Source organism: Pagrus major, chromosome 5 (assembly GCF_040436345.1).
Source record: "Pagrus major chromosome 5, Pma_NU_1.0".
NCBI lineage: Eukaryota > Metazoa > Chordata > Actinopteri > Spariformes > Sparidae > Pagrus > Pagrus major.
The window spans coordinates 32934510-32954844 of NC_133219.1; the positions used below are offsets into that span (position 1 = coordinate 32934510).

The 20335-nt window shown below is 44.4% G+C and overlaps 1 protein-coding gene across 1 annotated transcript in view; it reads left to right on the forward strand.

Annotated features, from left to right (window-relative positions):
- ptch1 (patched 1) overlaps positions 1-20335 on the forward strand; it is a 49932-nt gene that overhangs the window by 21337 nt on the left and 8260 nt on the right. Inside the window, exons 8-18 of the mRNA XM_073467122.1 lie at positions 1415-1562; positions 3076-3207; positions 3416-3571; positions 4401-4499; positions 5694-5819; positions 9016-9134; positions 9711-10395; positions 11614-11923; positions 13122-13264; positions 17910-18093; positions 19884-20164. Coding sequence (XP_073323223.1) covers positions 1415-1562; positions 3076-3207; positions 3416-3571; positions 4401-4499; positions 5694-5819; positions 9016-9134; positions 9711-10395; positions 11614-11923; positions 13122-13264; positions 17910-18093; positions 19884-20164 — 2383 coding nt within the window. The remainder of the gene's footprint in view (positions 1-1414; positions 1563-3075; positions 3208-3415; positions 3572-4400; positions 4500-5693; positions 5820-9015; positions 9135-9710; positions 10396-11613; positions 11924-13121; positions 13265-17909; positions 18094-19883; positions 20165-20335) is intronic.

Genomic DNA, 20335 nt, shown 5'->3' on the forward strand with positions numbered 1-20335 from the left:
GGCAAAGTTGGGTCATTAGGGTGTCTGTGCGTGCCTGCCTGCCTGTTTGTGTGTGTGTACGTGTGTGTATGCGGTTTGGTTGCTCTATCCATCGGGCTGTTACTGCTGGCACTCAGTTTCTACATCTTGTTTGCTAACTGCCACCATTACCGTGATTATCACCGCATTACAGGCATCACATTCATAAAGAGAACGACTAGCTAATGTCTGGTCCTTCGCTTCGTAAAATTTGATGATCTGAAATCACACAGGCTGAGTCGACTAGTGTTTCTTAAGCTGCGATCTATTCCAAAGTTATTTCTTAATGACTGATCGGTTGTATTTCTTTACAGCCTTCATCATGTTTGCATCAGGACTGTCTTTGCATTCTTCAGCACACAAAATCTGTCAGAACATGATCAGGAATTTATAGATTGTTTATAGATGTCCATTATTTTATGGGATCAGGTACTTCCTTTGCCACTATCAAACCCAGTCTATACATTTTCTGAAATATAATTTTTTGCGCCATTTAACTTTTTTGTTTGATTTGGAATAAGAACAAGAGAATTGGTCACAGTGTGTTAGTTGATAAATGCATCAGCTTTAATAAAAGCTCAAGCTCTGATCCGAGATTAATCATGTGAATCCGCTGCTCTTAATGTGTGATAGCTCTGTGAATATGTTTTTTCTAAGCATTTTAAAAAAACATGTTGCTCTGGGAGATTATTATGGACCTTTTTTTATTATTTTCTTTCATTATATAGACTAAACGATTCATCAGTTAATCAGAAAATAATCAACAGATTGATTGAAGTGAAAACAATGGTTATTTGTAGCCCCGGTATCAAAACTGTAGGCGGCTGAACAAGTGGATGTTTGTGTTGTGTGATGAATGAGGCAAGTCTCATGGCTGTGGGCATCTGTGTTCTTGGCTCGATATTCAGATCAGATGGAACAATATTATTCCGATGCAGCAGGTGTGTCGAACACACCGTTGTTTATGATGTCTGTCATCCAATATGCTCCAGGCGCTGTGGTTTGGATGTATTTCTTTTTCACTCTTTGTTTAGTGGTTAAATTAGCAGCCTCTCTGTTCTGGTTTAGAAATTAGGGGAATTTTGGGTTGATGAGTTTAAGAGATTATTCCAACTTTTCTGCTTCTCCTGATGTAGTTCTAATAACCAAAGCGTTTAATGCTCGTCGGTGGTGGTAATGAAAGAAAAACACTCATAGTTTGTCTTATACATTTTAAAATATAAGATTCTTCGATGTCATCTGCTCATTATAGAGAAAACTAGCTCATCGCCTTGTTGATCTTCTTGTGTAAACATGACACATCACTCATTTCATCCTTCTTCTCCCTCTTTCATCCTTTCCTCCCCTTTTCCCTCCCTCTCACCCTGCCACACTCCCCCCCTTCCCTCCTTTCCAGTGCCCAGGCCTTACAGACCATGTTCCAGCTGATGACTCCCAAGCAGATGTTCGAGCACTTTCGGGCCTACCATGAGGTTTCTCAGATCAACTGGAATGAAGAAAAGGCTGCAGCTATACTGGAAGCCTGGCAGAGGAGATACGCTGAGGTGAGGGCCAAAACACTCGAGAAACGAGAAAGAGAGACAGAGAGAGAGAGGGAGATCCAGAAAAGAGGGCGAGGAAAGAGAAAAGCGAAAAGAAATCTACTCTAAATCCTCTGCAACCACATTGTAAATCACCGGCCGGAGACAGGTGAACATGGAAAGGCCCCATCCAAAAGCCGGGGCCCCTGATAGATACTAGAACCACTGTTGGTGTGTGGTAAAGGGCTAAAGCTCTCCTCTCACTGCTCAGCAGAGAGGAGCAATCGAGAAACAGGGTGAGCATGTCTGGAATACATTAAGGGAGTGCTGGATATCTCTCTCTCTCTCCTTTTCTCTCTTGCTCTCTCTCTCCCTCTCTCTCTTTCTTTAGCTCATGTACAAACACTCACACAAACACACACTCAAAAGTTCACACACAATCGCTTTCCCAGCTGTGGCCCCATTGGTGGCTCATGTGTGACATCATCTGGTCTTTGTTTTGGGGGCCCCAACCTCTGTTCGACATGGTGTGACCTTGTGTGTGTGTGTATTTGTGGGTGTATTTGTGTGTGTGTGTGTGTGTGTGTGTGTGTGTGTGTGTATACAAGTGCATGTGTGTGCACCATTCATCTTGAGGCCCGGGGATCACTGATAGAAAAGAGGTGTGATTTTTTTTTTCCATCCAAATACAGTGTTTTTATCAATGGAAAACATAAAAGATGCCAAATAGTGTTAACTGCATGTGTGTGTGTTTGTGCATGTGTGCGCGTGTGTGTGTTCTGCACGATTAGGCGTGTCTGCGAGAATAGTATGTGCATGCATGTCGGTATGTGCCGGACACATGTGCGAGTTCACACGTGGGTGCGAGTGTGTGTGTGATCTAGTGCGTGTTTCCTAATGTGTGTCAGCCAGCATTGCTCCCAACTGAGCTGTAACTGCAGTTCAATGTTGAAGCCATCTGTCTGCCCCGAGATAGTGAGAGAGGGAGAGGATGGGTCATGGTACTGTCTGCAGATTCTCCCAAATACCTCCTGCTGCAGAGGCAGAGCTCGTTACTCAGGGCTGTGATCTGTTTTCGCTGGGCGAGATGTACTGTTATGCTGAATAAATGTTATTTATCAAATGGGCTAGAAAACAGGCTAGGTGCAACTAAAGAAGAAGGATCATGTAAATAGAAGATGTGATAACAAGGAGGCTCAATTGCATATTCTGCTAGAAATCAGGTGGTTTGCAAGGGTCAGAAATACTCCTTTCGCATTAGACAAAACCCCACCAGCACCCACTAACATATGGCTTTTGTCTTCAATGTGAATGTGTATAATGTGATGTAAACACAACACCCAGAGTTACACGCTAATATTCGCCCCTGTTCAGGCTCGATGTTAGGATGTGTGTTGACGTAATGGCTGCTGGCTTGTTAATAATTATCCATCCGTCTCTGTCAGGCAGCGCTTGAACACAACCATTGTTCGTGACCTCCATGCCCGTCACCTGCCTGATCGCCCCCCTCTTCCTCTTCCTGTATGTCTCTCTTTAGGCGGTGCTGCAGAGTGTTGCAGCAAATTCATCTCAGAAGGTCTTGTCTTTCACTACCACCACTCTGGAAGATATCCTCAAGTCTTTCTCTGACGTCAGTGTCATCCGTGTGGCCAGTGGATACCTGCTGATGGTGAGAACAGAGTCAGAGAAAAAGAAAAAAAAACACACAAAGTTGAAACTTTTTAAAAACTTTTTACTTTATATTTATGAAGAGCATTTTGTGAACAGCTTCAAGCCTAAATCAGATATAGTTATCAGTCAAAAGAGGATGTTTAATGACTTCCGAACACGACAGGTTGATTAATAGACGGATTACTTGTGTGCTGTTTTGTACCCAGCTGGCCTATGCGTGTCTGACCATGCTGCGGTGGGACTGCGCCAAGTCTCAGGGGGCTGTAGGGCTGGCGGGTGTCCTGCTGGTGACATTGTCTGTGGCAGCTGGCCTGGGCCTCTGCTCTCTCCTGGGCATCTCCTTCAATGCGGCAACCACACAGGTAACACACACACTCGACAGCTGCCCTTGTCTGTCAGTTAGTAAAGGTCTTGATCTACTAATTCAAACTAATAAGACACTAAACATCAGCCAGTGACCCATTTATTTGGACAGTCTGTTGGGCAGAATAACATTTCTTTCAATTAAATCTTGTTTTGAGATTAAATAATCTCAAAATCTATGTTATAGGCCTATCTCTTTCATGGCTACGAGGATCTTATGTTAAGTATTATATTAACATGTATTTATTTCACAAAAGAAGTAAAAAATCTCACATTATTTTCATTATTGGTTAATCTGCCAATTATTTTTTGATTAATCGATTAACTGCTCAGTTCATAAATGTAAATGATGTAAAGTGACATCTTCACATTGCGTCTTTGTCCAACAAACTGTCAAAAACCTAAAGACTCCTCATTTGCGGTCATAAATGACAAAGAAGAGCTGCAAATCCTTCTATTTAATTAGCTGGAACCAGCATTTTTACTTGAAAAATGACTGAAACAATCAATCGATTATCAAAATAGTCGACAATTTCTTTCGGTCAGCTAAGTCTGAAATTGGCAAAAGGGTGATGAGTCTTACCAGATTTTGATCGTAATGCTACAAACACATTTCATTCAGCGCAATTATTTTTCATATTGATTAATCTGCCTTTATATTAATGATTTTTTGATCATCTATAAAATGTAAAATGTGAAAAACGATTGCCACAATTTCCCAGAGCCAAAAGCTAAACTATGAGGGAAGTACATACAACATTTAACATACCCTACTAAACACCACTGAAACAGTTCCCCTTGCTCATGAAGTCTGTCTGTGTGAAACAGGTGCTACCCTTCTTGGCTCTGGGCGTCGGGGTGGACGATGTCTTCCTCCTCGCTCATGCCTTCAGTGAGACCGGTCAGAACAAGAGGATCCCGTTCGAGGTGAGGCCAACATCCCACACTCACCCGTTCTCACTCTGCTCCCCCTGTGCCTACCCACTCCACTGTCTTATCTCCTCCATAGAGGAATGTGTGAAAGCCTGTCTCTGCCTGTGATGTAGCATCAAACAAGCCATGTGCCACACACTCGGCCCGCATATCTAAGCAATGCTCCATATTAAATATGTTCCTTTGAAAACGCAAAGATTTTGTTGTAGATTTTGAGTCAGTTGTTGATTATATAGTGTTTCATTTGACAGAACAACCAAACCTCAGAAACCTTTCCTTCTGCTTCACACGCTTGAATAAATATTAAGTCTTTGGACTAAATATATGCTTTATGAGTTGTTTTGAAGTACTAATCAGATGTGTATAATGTAGTTTAGTACATTCATTTGTATATTCTTATCCACTCGACGTGTACATTGTCACAATATCAAGAAAAATGTCCCTGCAAACAGATCGAGGCAAGTATAGGACTAAACACAACAAAAAGGAAAAAGGAAAAATAAAGTGTATGTTTCTGCAACCTCATGTGGCTATATGTGTGCGTGTGTGCGTTTTTGTGGCGCAGGGTAACTTTTCACCTCCAGAGTGGGGAAAACACAGGCATGTATTTGCTTGTGTTTGTTTTCCCCTGCTTCCCTCCCCTTCAAGCCTTTGTCTCTATGCCTCCCTCATCCCCCAGCTTCCTTTGTGTGGCTGAGATGAAAACTAAACAGAGCTGAACCTGATCTCTCCTGTCTGATACACACACACACACACACACATTCACAGATGGACACGCCTGCAAACACACTCCCTGTGTGGTCCTGCACGTCCTCAAATCTTCACACGATTGCCGACGAAACTTCCAGGGGGTGTTTGCAAGCTTACCGCCGCTCTGTTTGCGCGTATTTAAATATTGAATCAATCAGTCGGTGGCGATGTGAAAAGTGTATTTGTTTTTTGCGGCAGCGTGTCGTTTGGTTCCTTCACTGTTCACTGCCTTTCTTCTTTCTTCAAACAGAAGTAGACAGGCCCAGGTGGATAAGAGCACTTCAGGGCTTCAAAAACGCTGCAATCACTGTCAATCACATCAGTGTTATGATAATTGTACATCATCTCAAGTATTACACGTTTGCCTTCGGCTACAGTCGGATCAAAAGAGTTGAGTTTCAGTGCGTTTGCTTTTATCTGCCTCTCTGTCTCTGTCAGGACCGTACGGGCGAGTGTCTGAAGAGGACCGGGGCCAGCGTGGCTCTCACCTCCATCAGCAACGTCACAGCATTCTTCATGGCCGCCCTCATCCCCATCCCGGCGCTCAGAGCCTTTTCCCTACAGGTATGCCTGGTAGTGTGCATGTGTTTGTGTGTGTGTGTTTTTGTGTGAGAGAGAGTTCAGTCGTGTGCGGCCTCACTCTCTCTCACTAATAGTCCTGTTCCAGTCCTCATTGGCTCCAGATTTCTCCAGACCGTTGTTTTATTGATTTCATTCATCAAACTGAAAGTCTGCGTGTTTGTGTGTGTGTGTGTGTGTGAGGGAGAGAGAGAGAGAGAGAGAGGAGTGTGTGTTTTGTTAAATCCATCCAGCCCTCTCCCTCCCTCTTTGAGGCTGTTTAGTGGTGGGCCCGGTGTCTGTCCAGATTGTGGCTGAGGTCCATGTAACTGAATCCCTCTGCGTGTATGTGTATGTGTGTGTGTGTGTGTGCGCGTGTGTGCATATCCCCATGCTCGTATGTGTGTGTGAGTGCGGAGAGTTGTAGTATCTGTGTGGGAGGTTTGAAAAGCAATGGTCGAGCTGTTTTTTCGTGTGTGCGTGTCTCAATCTGCGTGTGTGTAAAGGTGGGGGGGGGGGGAATCCAGAGGGGAGCGCTGACTTCTCTAACATCTGTCAGTAATTATAGACGTCACCAGAACAGTGAAAACTGGGACAGAACGAGACGTCTGTCAGTCTGACAAAATGCTTCCAATAACCACTGAATTGTTAATTCATGGAAACGCTCGAGCTCAGCCTCAGTGATTCAGACTGTAAAGAGAAGACAGTATCAGATAAAAACCTCCGGTGGCTCCTGTGTTAGAAGCATTAAGCAAGAAAATAGAACATAAATGTAAGAACTGAAAACAGTCAAGTCAATGGTATTCGTTTAATACATGTCATACATTACAAACTCGACGGTCTGTGGAATTGTCACGCACAAGTCAGCAATGTTAGCTCGGCAGCTAGTCAGCTACCAAGACATCAGCAAACTAGTAGGGATTTTTTTATGCTTGCTATAAATAAAACATTTAAATTGAAACAACAGAGTTGTCGTATCCCTCGATTTGAAGTGTGCCCCGGTTTCATTATTAAGGAAGGCTGCTGTCAGTATATTGGATGCACTGTCCGTAGTCGTGGTGCTGAAACTATCACATCAAATGCTTTGAGCTTCTCACTAAATTTATCTTTGTTAGAAATGTTTTGGTTTCAGCTCTCTATGTGCATCATGTGGCGTAACGCAGTCTCGTCATTTGTTACTTCGGGGGAAGTTCAAAGACTATTTACTCCTTCCAAATTACCACTTCTGAGGTGCCCTTGACCAAAACTACAGAGCTGTATGAAGCAAAATCTTGCTTATGACATATGATGACCTGAAGTTAATTGTGTAGTCTTATTTCAGAGGCTTTCTCTTCTGATTTTCTAATTACATTCTGGGGGAAAAGCTACCAGCTACCAGCAGCTGGGATGCTAACGTAGTCTTTTTGAAATAAACACAATACGAACATTCATTACCAAATTTCAACAGGAAAGTTTATATGAAGACTAGTGTTTATTAATACATTTAAGCAAGTTTTTGTGGTTACGTAAGTGATGTTTGTACAGTAAGTACTCTGTACACTACTGTAGTTGAGCAAAATGGTGATGTCTCTCTCACCCTCCCTCTTCTTTACTCTCTTTCTCACACACCTACACACACATAGTGAGGCAAGATGTCGCCACGGTGAGTACGATATTAGCATGTGTGGATAGATGGCTTTAGTACAGCGAGTCTGTCAAACATGATCCATTTACCCCATGGGTCTAATCCATGCAGCCCCGCTTAATACACACACATGCACACACACACACATGCACATAGCATGCATACTTTACACTTGTGGTTTTTTTGTGACTGGTGGAGGGCAGACTCACAGCGAGGCAGACGATCATGCTGATACCTATCTTTTATTATGGAACACACACGTCCCGACCACAATCACTGGTACTCATGCATTCAGAGATGTGTGTTAGTGCGTGCGTGTGTGTCTCTTTATCACTATTAACAACTTCCTGCGGTCGGCTCCTCCATGGACTCATCTCCTTCTCTCTCTCTCTCTCTCTCTCTCTCTTATGTCTCCCTTTTCTCTTCCTTCCATCAGTATTGACAAAAAAAAAAAATGGGAATCGTGCCCAGATAACAACACGAAAAACACACACAGGAACACACACATTCATGCGCGGAGGACAGATGTGATGATAAATCTTCTCACTCCGGGGTCAGCTAGCGGTCGCTATGCGTGTGTGTCTGTGTGTGAGCGCAGTCATACTGTATCTGTCTGGACGTTAGTGGGCCAATTGAGAATTAATTGTTCTCGTCTCCTTACAGAGCTTTCTTCTCTCTTTCTCTCACATTATTTCTCTCTCTTGTTGACTGAGTAGTGAGCTGAGGAATGAGGGAGGGCGAGGATGTGTGTGTGTGTGTGTGTGTCTGTTTGGTGTTAAGGTGTGGTTTAAGTAGGAGGCTGCACAGTTTTTTAAGCTGGCAGTAGATACGTGTGTGTATGTGTGAGTGTGTAAGGGGTGTGTGTTGTCTGTACAGCCACAGCGCCTGCTCATCACCTCAGGCCCCGCGGGCCTCCGGCTCCTTGGGTGGTCTGGCAAACACACAAGATTGTGAGTGTGTGTGTGTGTGTGTTTGTGTTTGTGTGTGTGTGTGTGTGTGTGTGTGTCTGCATTTGTGTAGTGGTCTGGCAGCTACGCAAGATCCAGATTGTACTCTGGGCAGGGCCCCAACCTAACCCGAACCCCCACCCTCTGCTCCAGTGCACCAACTTCAAATACTTAACCACAACACTGTACTGGCTTCTATTACACACACACACACACGCACACACGCACATACACACACACATGCCTTGCTTTTTCCCTGCACACTCAGTGTTTTTGTCTTGAAAGAAATTGAAAATGTGTTGAAAGGCAATTTTTCCTCGACGCCAGCTTATTCAGATCGTGTTATTTTAAGAGTATATTTAAGACTTCCTTGTGTTTTTGTTAAGAGACAGTAATTCTTTGAGGTCGTACAACATCTTCACAATCATTTTGCTATTTGGAACTTGTGCACGGATGGAAGTGCAGGAATATTTACAGAGAAATGGAAAAAATGTCCTTTGTTTTCATTGGATTTTAATTCTTTATACTCGCCTTCTTAAACCCCCGGTTGCTTTAGGTTTTCAGCTGCATACTTGACAGCCCAACCGCTTTGTTCCATAGGTAGCATAATGTTTTCTGTGTTTCCTTCCAGGCCGCAGTGGTGGTAGTGTTCAACTTTGCCATGGTGCTGCTCATCTTCCCCGCCATCCTCAGCATGGACCTCTATCGACGAGAAGACAGACGTTTCGACATTTTCTGCTGCTTCTACAGGTGTGCCCCCACCTACAGACACGTTCTGTCATTTTTGATGAAGCTCATTTCTCTGCTGATCATTAATTCTTCCTTTTTATGTGTTCCTCTGATCTCTGATCTGGCAATGAATAACTGTAAGCACACGGTTATCTCTTGAGATATCTCCACCTCAATCCCCCTAAGTCAAAACCTAATTACTGTTTAAGCTCTCTGTTTTTGTCTGGCTGCTCGGTTGTTTGACTGTCTGTTTATCTGTCACAGTCTTTATTAAACTCTGCCTGTCTGCCTGCCAGTTTGGGCATGTTTGCTGGCATGGCGATCGTACAGATGTGCACACACACTATTAAATTCCCTCGTTGTGTCTCGGCTTTATATTTTTTATGCTGCTGGCAAAGAGAAAGAAGATTCACAATAACAGGGCTGTTTTTTAACAGATTTAATGCGGTTAATCTTAAAAATGTAGACGCATTTCTGCAGAGGCTTTTCTAGAATACTACAACCTTGAAAGTTTTGATTTCTACAACCGATGTTTTAGAAAATCTGATAATTTCCATGGTCCACAATCTGACATTTTCCCACTGTTTATCTCTTCAGCCCATGTGCCAATCGTGTGATCCAAATCGAGCCTCATGCGTACCTTGATGGGGCAGACGGGAGTCGCTACAGCCCTCCCCCATCCTATCACACCCCTCCGCCCTCATATCGCACGCCTCCCCCGAGCTACAGCAGCCCCCCTCCCTCCTACAGCAGCCACGGCTTTGCCCAACAGACCCAAATCACCATGCAGTCCACGGTGCAGCTCAGGACAGAGTATGACCCCCGCACTCAGGCCTTCTACACCACCGCCGAGCCCAGATCCCAAATCTCTGTGCAGCCCATCAACCCGGCTCCGACGAGGAGCAACCCCAACAACGACTATTACAGCAGCAACGCCAGCGGCAGCAGAAGCGGCAGCAGCAATCACGGCAATGTCAACAACAGCAACAGCGGGGGCAGAAATAATGGGGGATCTCGAGGTTCTGCCACCTTCTCCCATCACCATCCTGCACCTCCTTCTGCACCTGCCCCAACCTCAAGTGCCAGCTCAGTTCCTCAGGGTGATGCGGCCTCATCGACCGTCCAGAGCCCAGAGAACAACAGCTCCACCCGGGACCTGCTGTCCCAGTACGGAGAAGGCTCGCTGGGCCTGCGCTGCCTCGAGCCTCCCTGCTCCCGCTGGACCCTGGCCTCTTTTGCTGAGAGGCACTATGCTCCATTCCTCCTGAAGCCCACCACCAAGGTGAGTGAAGTTTCTCTGTGTGGGTGTTTGTGGAAAAGAGAGTCAGAGAAATAGAGGGGGAAAGCTTCTCTGTGAAGTCAGAGCGCTTGTGCTGACTCACCGTGGTGATAATTTGAATGGGAGGATTAGTCACCAGAGCGAATAGTAGGAGGAAATCTCGGGTGGGATTGTGGTCATGTCCTATCTGAGTCACATACAAGTATGCACACACACAGACAGTTTGATCTCAGTCTTGTGGGTGGCCTGCACATGACTTTATTAGAAAATCATCATCATTACACTGTCAGATGTTTTTCCCCTTATTGCCTCATGACTTAAAGGAAAAATCTTTATTACCACCTACATTTTATTTTCTTATTTCTGGCCATGATGGCAACTTTGCATCAACGAAAGTCTAACAGGGCAAGGAACACTGTGTTCACGGAGGTTAAAGCAGAACCAGGACTTTTGATAACAGTTTTACCTTGTTCATGTCTTCTGATTACATTTGGCTAATCTTGGAGCTTGTTTAAAACCTGCATGAACATCTGAATGCTTGTGCTCCTTGCAGTGTCAGTACGGCTGTAGACTTTCTTTGTTCTGCCGAGTTTTCTGAGAAATTCAACCTGTGCAGCTTTTGAAATATGTTACTAAAATGCACCTGAGATCATGCAATTTATCCATTTTTTTGATCTTCACTCATTCGGAAAAATGATTAACCTACTGGTGTGGCTGATTGTTGAATCTACTATTCTACTTTTTTCAGATTATCAGATTTTTTTTAAATCTGATTTCTGATAAAATAAATTCATTTAGATATGTGTTACTTTGGCTCCGATGCAGTGGTCTGTAGTCGTCTGTAGTCACCACTCTGTGCTGTCACTCGATGTCCTACCCGCATCACTACCTGATTGATTACAAAAGTACAATATTTGCCTCCAAATTATAGTGGAATAGAGGGAAATGGAAATACCTCAAAAGCACACTTAAGTACAGTGTTTGAATAAATGTACTTTGGATTTGTTTTATTTTTACGGCAAATGTATATCGGTTATAAATATCGGTGATCAATCTGCTTAGACTCATAACCGTTATGGTATCAGAATCTGAATAAGAACATGTCATTTGAAGTCAGAATATGCAGCATCGTCTTAAGTAGTAATTATTGCAAGCTGAAGCCGTCCTGCCGTCACTCTGTTACAATGATTTGATTGATGAAGCTTCATCTTCTGTTTCCAGATGGTTGTGATCGGGCTGTTCCTCTGCCTGCTGGGTGTCAGTTTATACGGGACCACCCAGGTGAGGGATGGCCTGGAGCTGACGGACATCGTTCCCAGAGAGACCAGCGAGTACGACTTCATCGGTGCCCAGTTCAAGTTCTTCTCCTTCTACAACATGTATGTGGTGACCCAGCGGGCTGATTACGCCCAGAAACAGCCTCTGCTGCACCAGCTTCACCAGAGGTTTCACACCATCCGCTACGTGCTGAAGGAGGACAACGGACAGCTGCCCCGCATGTGGCTACACTACTTGAGGGACTGGCTGCAAGGTAGAAATAAGCTTGATGCGTCAGGGAAAAGCTCTCTGTGTCGATTATTGAGGATAATAATATAATTGAGATTCAGTGTAAGATCACTTCAGTTCATCCAATACTGATGTCATAGATGATTGTGTTATTAATACTTTATTTAACATCCCTATTCAAGATGGGAATAATTTACTTTGTCATGAAACAGTTTGGAGATCATATTTATCGTCCGTGTTTTGACATGAATCTGCAGGAAACAAGATGTCGGGCAGGAGTTCAGAAGTAGGTGGGATTGCAAAATGTACGCTGACAGTAGCCTGATTAAAATCACTTGTGTCTTCCATAAGCAGGGTTGATAGAGGAGGACGGATTGTGAGGCCATGTTTTTTTATGCTTGGCAGTGTACAGTATGTTAGATGCTTTGGCAGTGGAGATTATTGCGGATGTAGTTCTGCTAGTTTCTGCCTTTTTTAATGAAAATCTTTTTATTTGAAAATGTTAAATATCGTTAAATGAGTTCCGTATGATAGCAGGGTTCACTTTGAGATGTTTGCTGACAGCCCCTAAGAATCTAAAAGCGCCACTGAAGAGGAATATTATCTTCCACACGTCAACCCAATCCAAGAATGAGTCTGTTTTCAGCGAGGGAGGCGCACACGCTGACTTGCCCCTAACGATAAAACACATTGTGTGAGTCTGTGTGTGAGCCGGCTGGGAGCCACACAGAGAGTGTGTGGGTGAGAGAGAGAGAGAACTGTGTCTGATATTGCTCTCTGCAATGGTGGGACAAATTGGAGCCAGACAGGCCAAGGAACGAGACCCAAAACAACATCTCCCACAGACGGACCACAGCGTGGGCCTTGGGGGAGAGCCGAGAGGAGGGGAGTCATGCACATATGGATTAGAAGTGGAGGGGTATAGAGAAGGAGACACATGTTGCTGATATATTCCCTAATGATCGCTTTGAATCAAAAGCAGCAGATTTTTAGGCTTTTGAAGTCTTGTTTGGTGGTTGAGGATAAAACTGAGTTATCATATTAAATCAATCAGGCTTATTACAGGGTTAGGGTTAGGTTGCAGTGTTATGTTATGCTGGGTTGCTCTGTGTTGTGTGTTCTCTTGTGTAAGGGTGATGCAGAGGAAGAATGAATATAACGGTGTACGTAACCTTTTCTAACATCCACATCTAACCAATCTGTGTTGTTGTGCTTTCCTGCAGGTCTCCAGCAGGCGTTCGACAAGGACTGGGAGGCCGGCCGCATCACCCTCAACAGCTACAGAAACGGCTCTGACGGTGGCGTCCTGGCGTACAAGCTTTTGGTGCAGACAGGACGCAGGGACAAGCCCATCAACTTTAACCAGGTAACCACCAGGATTTAAGCCCATGTCAGTTATTATTCGAACAATTAAATGAAAAAGAATACATTTTCAGATAGTCCAGTTGGTATTCAATTGATTATTCGGGCGAGGAATGATATTATGATGGGAAAAAAGTCAAACCTTTTTTTTATATTAATATAATGTGTTTTGATATGGTTGCCTGTAAAATACCCATAGATATAAAACTTAAATTCCCATTGTGTGTGCATGTATTTATGTTTTGTTGTGTGTGTGTGATCGCCGCTGGAAGAGCCACACAAGGCTTAAAAACTGTCGTCTCTCAATCCGTCTTCTTTCCCCCCTCTCTGCGCCTGTCTTCATCTTCTGTCTGTGATGACTTTACCGAGCCCAGGAATTTAAAGCTCTCGCTGGGGCTGCAGCCTGCCTCTGAAAAACCTATTAACTCTTCATTTAAACCATTCGTCCCACTTGGTAGTTCTGTGTGTGAGATGTGCATGCATGCGGAGCCTTGACAGTGAGATGTCTGAGCATCAAGCCTGTCAGTTTGATACTTTGTCAGTGATTCCAGACACAGTTCGTAGTATGAATACTTGGAAGGCTTAAAGAAAACTCCTGCACGTCCCAGTGGGACTATAAATAATTAGCCTGTATTCTGCAGCCCTGCGGTAAATAACGATTAGCATAGTCAAAATGAACTGGAATCACTAAGAAGTACATTTATGAAACAATTTACAACATATTTGTTGCATAATTTGACAAATGATGAATTGAGCTAGTTGGCCCCACAATGCAGCTGAATGAGTTAAAGGTTCGCTAGTGTGTCAAATGCACATTGACTGCACTGAAACATCAGGGCCCTCTTAAAGTAAGGTGACAGTTGCTTTCATAAACTTGAATGGCAGTAGATCACATACCTCCCCCAAGGCCCACCAGTCCCCTCACAGATACCAGCCACCTAAATTCACCTGTTTTTTTGTTTGTTTTTTCATCAAGAGCCATACATTACATACATTATTCCCTGAGAAATTAATGAAAATGTTGAAAAATTCTAGGATCCGACCCTTTATCCAGATCCACACCAAAAGTTAATGTGGTCTATTCTGGGCTGAGACGCATCCTCCATCCAAGTTTCGTCTAAATCCATTCATTAATTTCTGCGTAATCCTGGTAACAAATGGACAAACAAAGGTAAAAACATAACCTCAAGTGGAAGTAAAAATGCAGTGGGTTGTCTGAAGAAAGAATCCACAGCATCATGTAAAAGTAGTGTATTATGTAACATATTACAACAAACTGTTTACATTACATGCAGAAAAAATGGGTATTGCTCCTGTAATTTGCTCATTGTGGCTTGGAAGTCTGTGCACGCATGACTTTTTGTTTGGAAAAGCACCCAGGTTTCATCACAAGTTCTAAACAGAGCTACAAGAAGTGCATGACATTGTGTTTCCAAAAGGTTCTGCCTGCACTGGAGCTGTTGACATTGTGCCTAAGCCGAAGTCAAAAGAAGAAAAATAAAAGCCAGCGTATAACAGAGTCGCTGTAATCTTAATCATCTGACAAACTCCAGTTCAGCTGTTAAAGTGAGGCCTGTCTCCACTGTGGAACTGGAGGAGTGTTTGACATTCAACAATGACACAAGTGAAGCAAGTGAGCCGATAAGGTCTCAGAAGGAGGTCCAGAAAAGAACTTACTGGAAGTTCCGCTCATGTCTTCTCTATGTCAGCAGAAGGATGCCAATCAGCTGATAATGAGAAAGAGTGAAGGATAAGCAGGAGGAAATGAGGGGGAAGATTGTGTTTGTGGAGCTGAGGAAAGTTGCTCGGCTTCAGTAGGGCATTGCAGACTTTTGTTAGTGTAGTATCACCTCCAGAAAACAACATACATGGATGCATGGCTGCATTCTTTGGCAGGAAGCAGCGAAGACAGAAGATAAGGCGCTGGAGAAATATAAAAACAAAATTCTTGGCCAGGATTTCTGCAAACACAAAACAAGCCACACGCTTTTCAGCACTGAGATCATTTTCCTCGAAGATAATTAATGTTGACATGTAGCTCCGCTGTGTTTTTGTGCTTATTTATATTGTGTTAGTCTGTGTTCAAGTCGTGCACGTCGCTTTTTCCCCTCAATCTACTCCTAGCTGTTTGTTTTTTGGACCGTTTCTCTTCCCACTGAGCTCCTCTGCAGCAGCACGCTACTCTTCCCATCTCTCCCACTAACCCGCAGGAAGCGGAGGCAGGCCTGGTGTGCGGCCCTGTGACATCACTTCCTGTGCCTGTGAGGGAAGTGTATTTGCCGTGAGGCGTGGGGGCCGCCAGCAGAGCTGCCTGGGCTTCCTGTGACAGCTTGAAGACATACAGTTGTTGCATATCCCGCTGTTAAATTCAATCCAGATCCTCTGGAATCCGCCTCTCTCGCCCGCCCCCCCTCACAGACTCCTGCTTGCACTACCACTCTCACTCTTTCTCTCTCTCTCTGTCTCCCCCCTTCTTTCCCTCCCTCCATGCTCTTCTGCTGTGTCCGCTTTCAATGAGGAGAGCTGAAACACGTGGTTTCTTTGAGGCAGCTCTGTGTGTGCATTTGTATGTTTTGAGTGTGCGTCCTGCTTTTGTCTGTTGTGCGTGCAGTAGCTGTTTTTTTTGTGTGTGTGTGTGTGTGTGTGTGTGCCTTAAAATGAGGACCAGATCTTTTCCAACCTTGGCAAATTGCAAGCTAGATGTTTTATTTTGATATGCCACTCCATGGATCTGTGCAGAGGTGTTCTGCCTTTGATCTGTCGCTGGTAACATTTCTCTCCGTGCTGGGCGACCATTCGTTCCTTATGGCCTTGCCTGGGAGTCATATGGAAGCTGTGTGTGTGTGTGTGTGTGTCTGTGTGTGTGTGTGTGTGTGTGTGGTTTGAAAATGGAAAGATAAAGCTTTGGAGGAGGAGGTGGGTATGGAGAGAAGGAAGGGGTAGAAAGTTTGTAAGTGCTAAGGGAGGCCGTGCTAACGCTATCAAGAGCACTTTTCTTCTCAGGCCTGGGTTGGTCTGTGGCGCCGGGCATTCTGGGTACCCGTAGGGGTCAGGAGAAGCAAGTGTGAGCAACATTTGTACAGATGTTGTGTTATTTTTATAGCTCTACTCCATTTGCTGGGTGGCATTTCCTTCAGTGTTAACAACCAGGTTAACTGCACACAGACGCGCTCAGGGACTCCAGCCAATTTTTTTATTGTTACGCTAACTCAAGCAATTTTTTTTCTCTCCCCAACCCCCCCATCACAAAAAAGCCCTACTCCTTTCTTCATCCACCTAACCCCATGAGTCCGGCTTCACCCCCGAAAACTCTCCCTGCCTCCGTGAAGGAGGGATTTATGTTTCCTAGAAGGGAGAGTGGCAGAGCGGTGTGCAGTAATGGTTTTACCTCTCAGGAGGTAGCAAGGCTGGGCTACAGTCCTCTGTTTCCACATGGGAAGGCGAGACAGCCATTCTTGTCTACCTACTGACCACAACCCTCACGGCGAAAAACACCGACTGAAACAGAGCTTGGGAACAATTTGCAATCAGACAGAAACACTCTGCAAAGTGGGTGGATGTCAGGAGATTTGCTCAAGGCTAACAGAGTCTTTGTAACATTTTTTTTTTACAACCCAGCTCTGGTTTTCTATGACTGTGTTGACCTTGAAAGGGAATTCAAGCTACTTAATATCATGCTTTAAATTTTGGGTTTGTGAGCATAAACAAGAGCCTGCAGCCTCTGCTAGCAGCCCTGTGATGCTGTAAAAAGTTGTTGAGAAATTTCACTCAGTAAACACACATTTCAACCTCATGTTGGTGCTCAAAGCAAAATCAGGGGACCACCGAAGACATTAGGGTTCATCCTCTAAACACTATGAATGTCTGTACGAAGAAGTGTCCGTATCCAATAGTTGTTGAGATTACTCTGGACCCTCATAATACAGCTTTTAAGCAACAGTACAGTCACCAGATTGTCCCTCATACCATAAATATCAATATATTGGTTCACTTCCCAGTGTTGGCATTAAGAGGACATTTATCTTCAGCAGCTGCTTCTTGACAGAAAAGTGCTGCAAGGCTTCCTTCATAAATTTATTCAGAGTGGTCAGAACGTTGGGCCCGAGGTTGGCCAGCCAATATCTACTGTATGTAAAGGGAGAAGCTGATTCAACATTTTCCATGTTTTAATGTGGCATGATAATTCTGGGAAGCTGTGATGAGAAGTACGGGAATTTTCAGAAAGGCGACCAGTGTTTGACTTGTTGATTTTTCTTTGGTTGGAAAGAGAGAGGGACTAATATTTGACTCTTATTTTGAAAGCTGCTCCGTTCTCTTGCACTCATGCATGTGTATAAATAAGCATTTCTGTGGTCAGCTCACCTGTACAATGTTTTGGTTGAACATGTCCTATTTCCACAATACCTTTTCGTGTCCAACGGCAGCAATACGATTTCCAATGCAAGCTCCACCTGAGTTTTTGATCTTAATTGCATTTTTTCCATTTGCTACTTATTCCATTTTCAAAATGTGGCGTAGCCTAATAAAAGTGACGGATGTAATTTTTCCCTTTAAAGTGCATGCAAGTATGTGTCAGAAAGTCATGTTTTATTAGAATATAACGGATATATGGAACCATCATTCATTCATCTCCTCTCTGGGTTTTGTAGCTGACTCGTCAGAGGCTGGTGGATGCAGACGGCATCATCAACCCCGGGGCTTTCTACATCTACCTAACCGCCTGGGTCAGCAATGATCCTGTGGCGTACGCCGCCTCGCAGGCCAACATTCGCCCACACCCTCCTGAGTGGCTCCACGACCGTACCGACTCCATGCCCGAGACACGCCTCAGCAGTAAGTCAACATGCAGCACAAAATATGCTAGAATAAAAAAAAACAAGATGCCTTTTACAGTAATGGAATGAAGTCTTGCTTCGACACCAGGAAGGAAATCTCAGTAATAATGTTTGCTCCGACAAATGAAGCTAATTTAGAATGTTAAAGTTCAAACCTGCTACTCGGTGCAGTTTAACAAATTACATTTACTCACTGCTTACTGAAATCTGAAGCCAAACTTTTGTGGGGTTCACTGGTCTTGGCTGAGACATTTTTTTCAGGTTCCACAAGGCGGCTGCTACATGTGAGCAGTGTTTACCTCTTGTGGTTTGAGTTATTGCTCCTTGTCTGCCTCTTAGCTTTAAGTGAGGTAGTAGACTTTACTGTACCACTGCGGTGTGTGTGTGCGTTTGTGTATGTGTGAGCTCAGGTTGCAAGGCTGAGGACCAAGACACGGCTCGCTGTGGTTCCTCTAATGGTGCCTGTGGTGAATGCTATAATCCTGGCTACCATGGGGCCCTAGCATCACACACACACATACACACACACGCACATTATTAAAACTCAGTGACCCCAAACACTACACACACCCTGTTCTCATTTCCCTGCCACACACACAGACTGTAACTCACATAAAAAAGTACAGTCATGTTGTTGTTTGATTCTAGCCTGTGATTTGGTACAAGTCAGGAAGTGCTCCACGGGGGAGGAAAATGATTGGATAACAAGGAGAGACTGGGTTTGGGTGGGAAGCACAATTGGATAACAAGCAGGAAGTCCTTTACGGGGGGGAATATGATTGGATAAGCAGCGTGAAGTGCTTGGCTGTGCGGGAGTCCCCCGGAGCAGATCTGTGTTGGCCGAGAGCCAACTGGTGTCCTAATGGAAATTTATAGTTGAGATTATAATGGGCCAAACCATGTTAGCAAGTGCTCCTGTCTGACCCTGCAGGCACTGTGGAATACACACACTCACACCAACTCCAGACGGTCCAAAAACAAGTATTTTTAAAGAAAATGATCTGTAGATAGCAAGATAGATGTGGTGTCTCAGAGTAATTTCGATCTGCCGCGTGCAGCAATATGTTGCTAATTACTCTGCAAGCAAAAAATCTGAATGAATATGCTGTTTTGTCAGCACCAAGTATGACTTCATAGCAGAGTGACAGGCAGGTATGCGTGTTTATGCATCTATATTATGCTTTATGTGGCAGTGCTAACTTAAGGGTGTGGTAATGGCGGTGATTCTGACATTGTAATTACCGTGAATCAACGTTAGCTCTGACACTCTGCTGTGTCTGGAACTGATAGGCCCTCATTAGCCAGGCTGGGCCACGGAGCGGCTGGGTTTGAGTCAATGGAGCTCTGTTTCACGCTGCTCCGCCCACCCCCACCCCACACACACACTCACACACACACACGCTCGGCCACAGATGTAGCTGCTCTTGGACCATGGTTGGATTAGGGAGGAAAAGCCTTGATGGTGGTGGTTTGGCTGAGGAGCTGAAATTATTTCTGCAGATACACTAAATGTTAAGAAGGTAACGCTTGTTAATCAGAGTAGACAAATATCATCTGCAGATGTCATCATTGCCATTGTTGATTTATCTGATTACTCCCTTAATGTTCCTCAGTAATCTGCTTCTCTGAATTAAAGTTTCATCATCTTGCAAAGCCAAAGCTTCCAAGGCCCCGAAGTGCAAAATCATCATGAATTGCTGCATGGGGTCTAATAAAAATGATGTGATGATTACAGCTGAATATTATATTCCAACAAATCGACCTTCCTGTCATTGTCTCTCCATCCAGTCCCGGCTGCTGAGCCCATCGAATACGCACAGTTCCCCTTCTACCTCAACGGGCTCCGGGAGACGCCGCAGTTTGTGGAGGCCATCGAGAGCGTGCGGGCTATCTGCAGCAACTACAGCCGACAAGGCCTACCCTCCTACCCCAACGGCTACCCTTTCCTGTTCTGGGAACAGTATGTTAGTCTGCGCCACTGGCTCTTGCTGTCCATCAGTGTCGTGCTCGCCTGCACCTTCCTGGTCTGTGCCCTCTTCCTGCTCAACCCATGGACCGCCGGCATCATAGTGAGTGCTTCGAACCGTGATATCATAAACTGCGGCAGATGAACCTGCCCACTCTTTCTTACTCTTTATAAGTGTAATATCTTGCTGGTTCAAAAGGTTAATGGACTACGTCAAACAAACAGGCCAACCCCTTAATAAAGTAAGGCTGAAAACCCAACTTTCAGTTGTTAA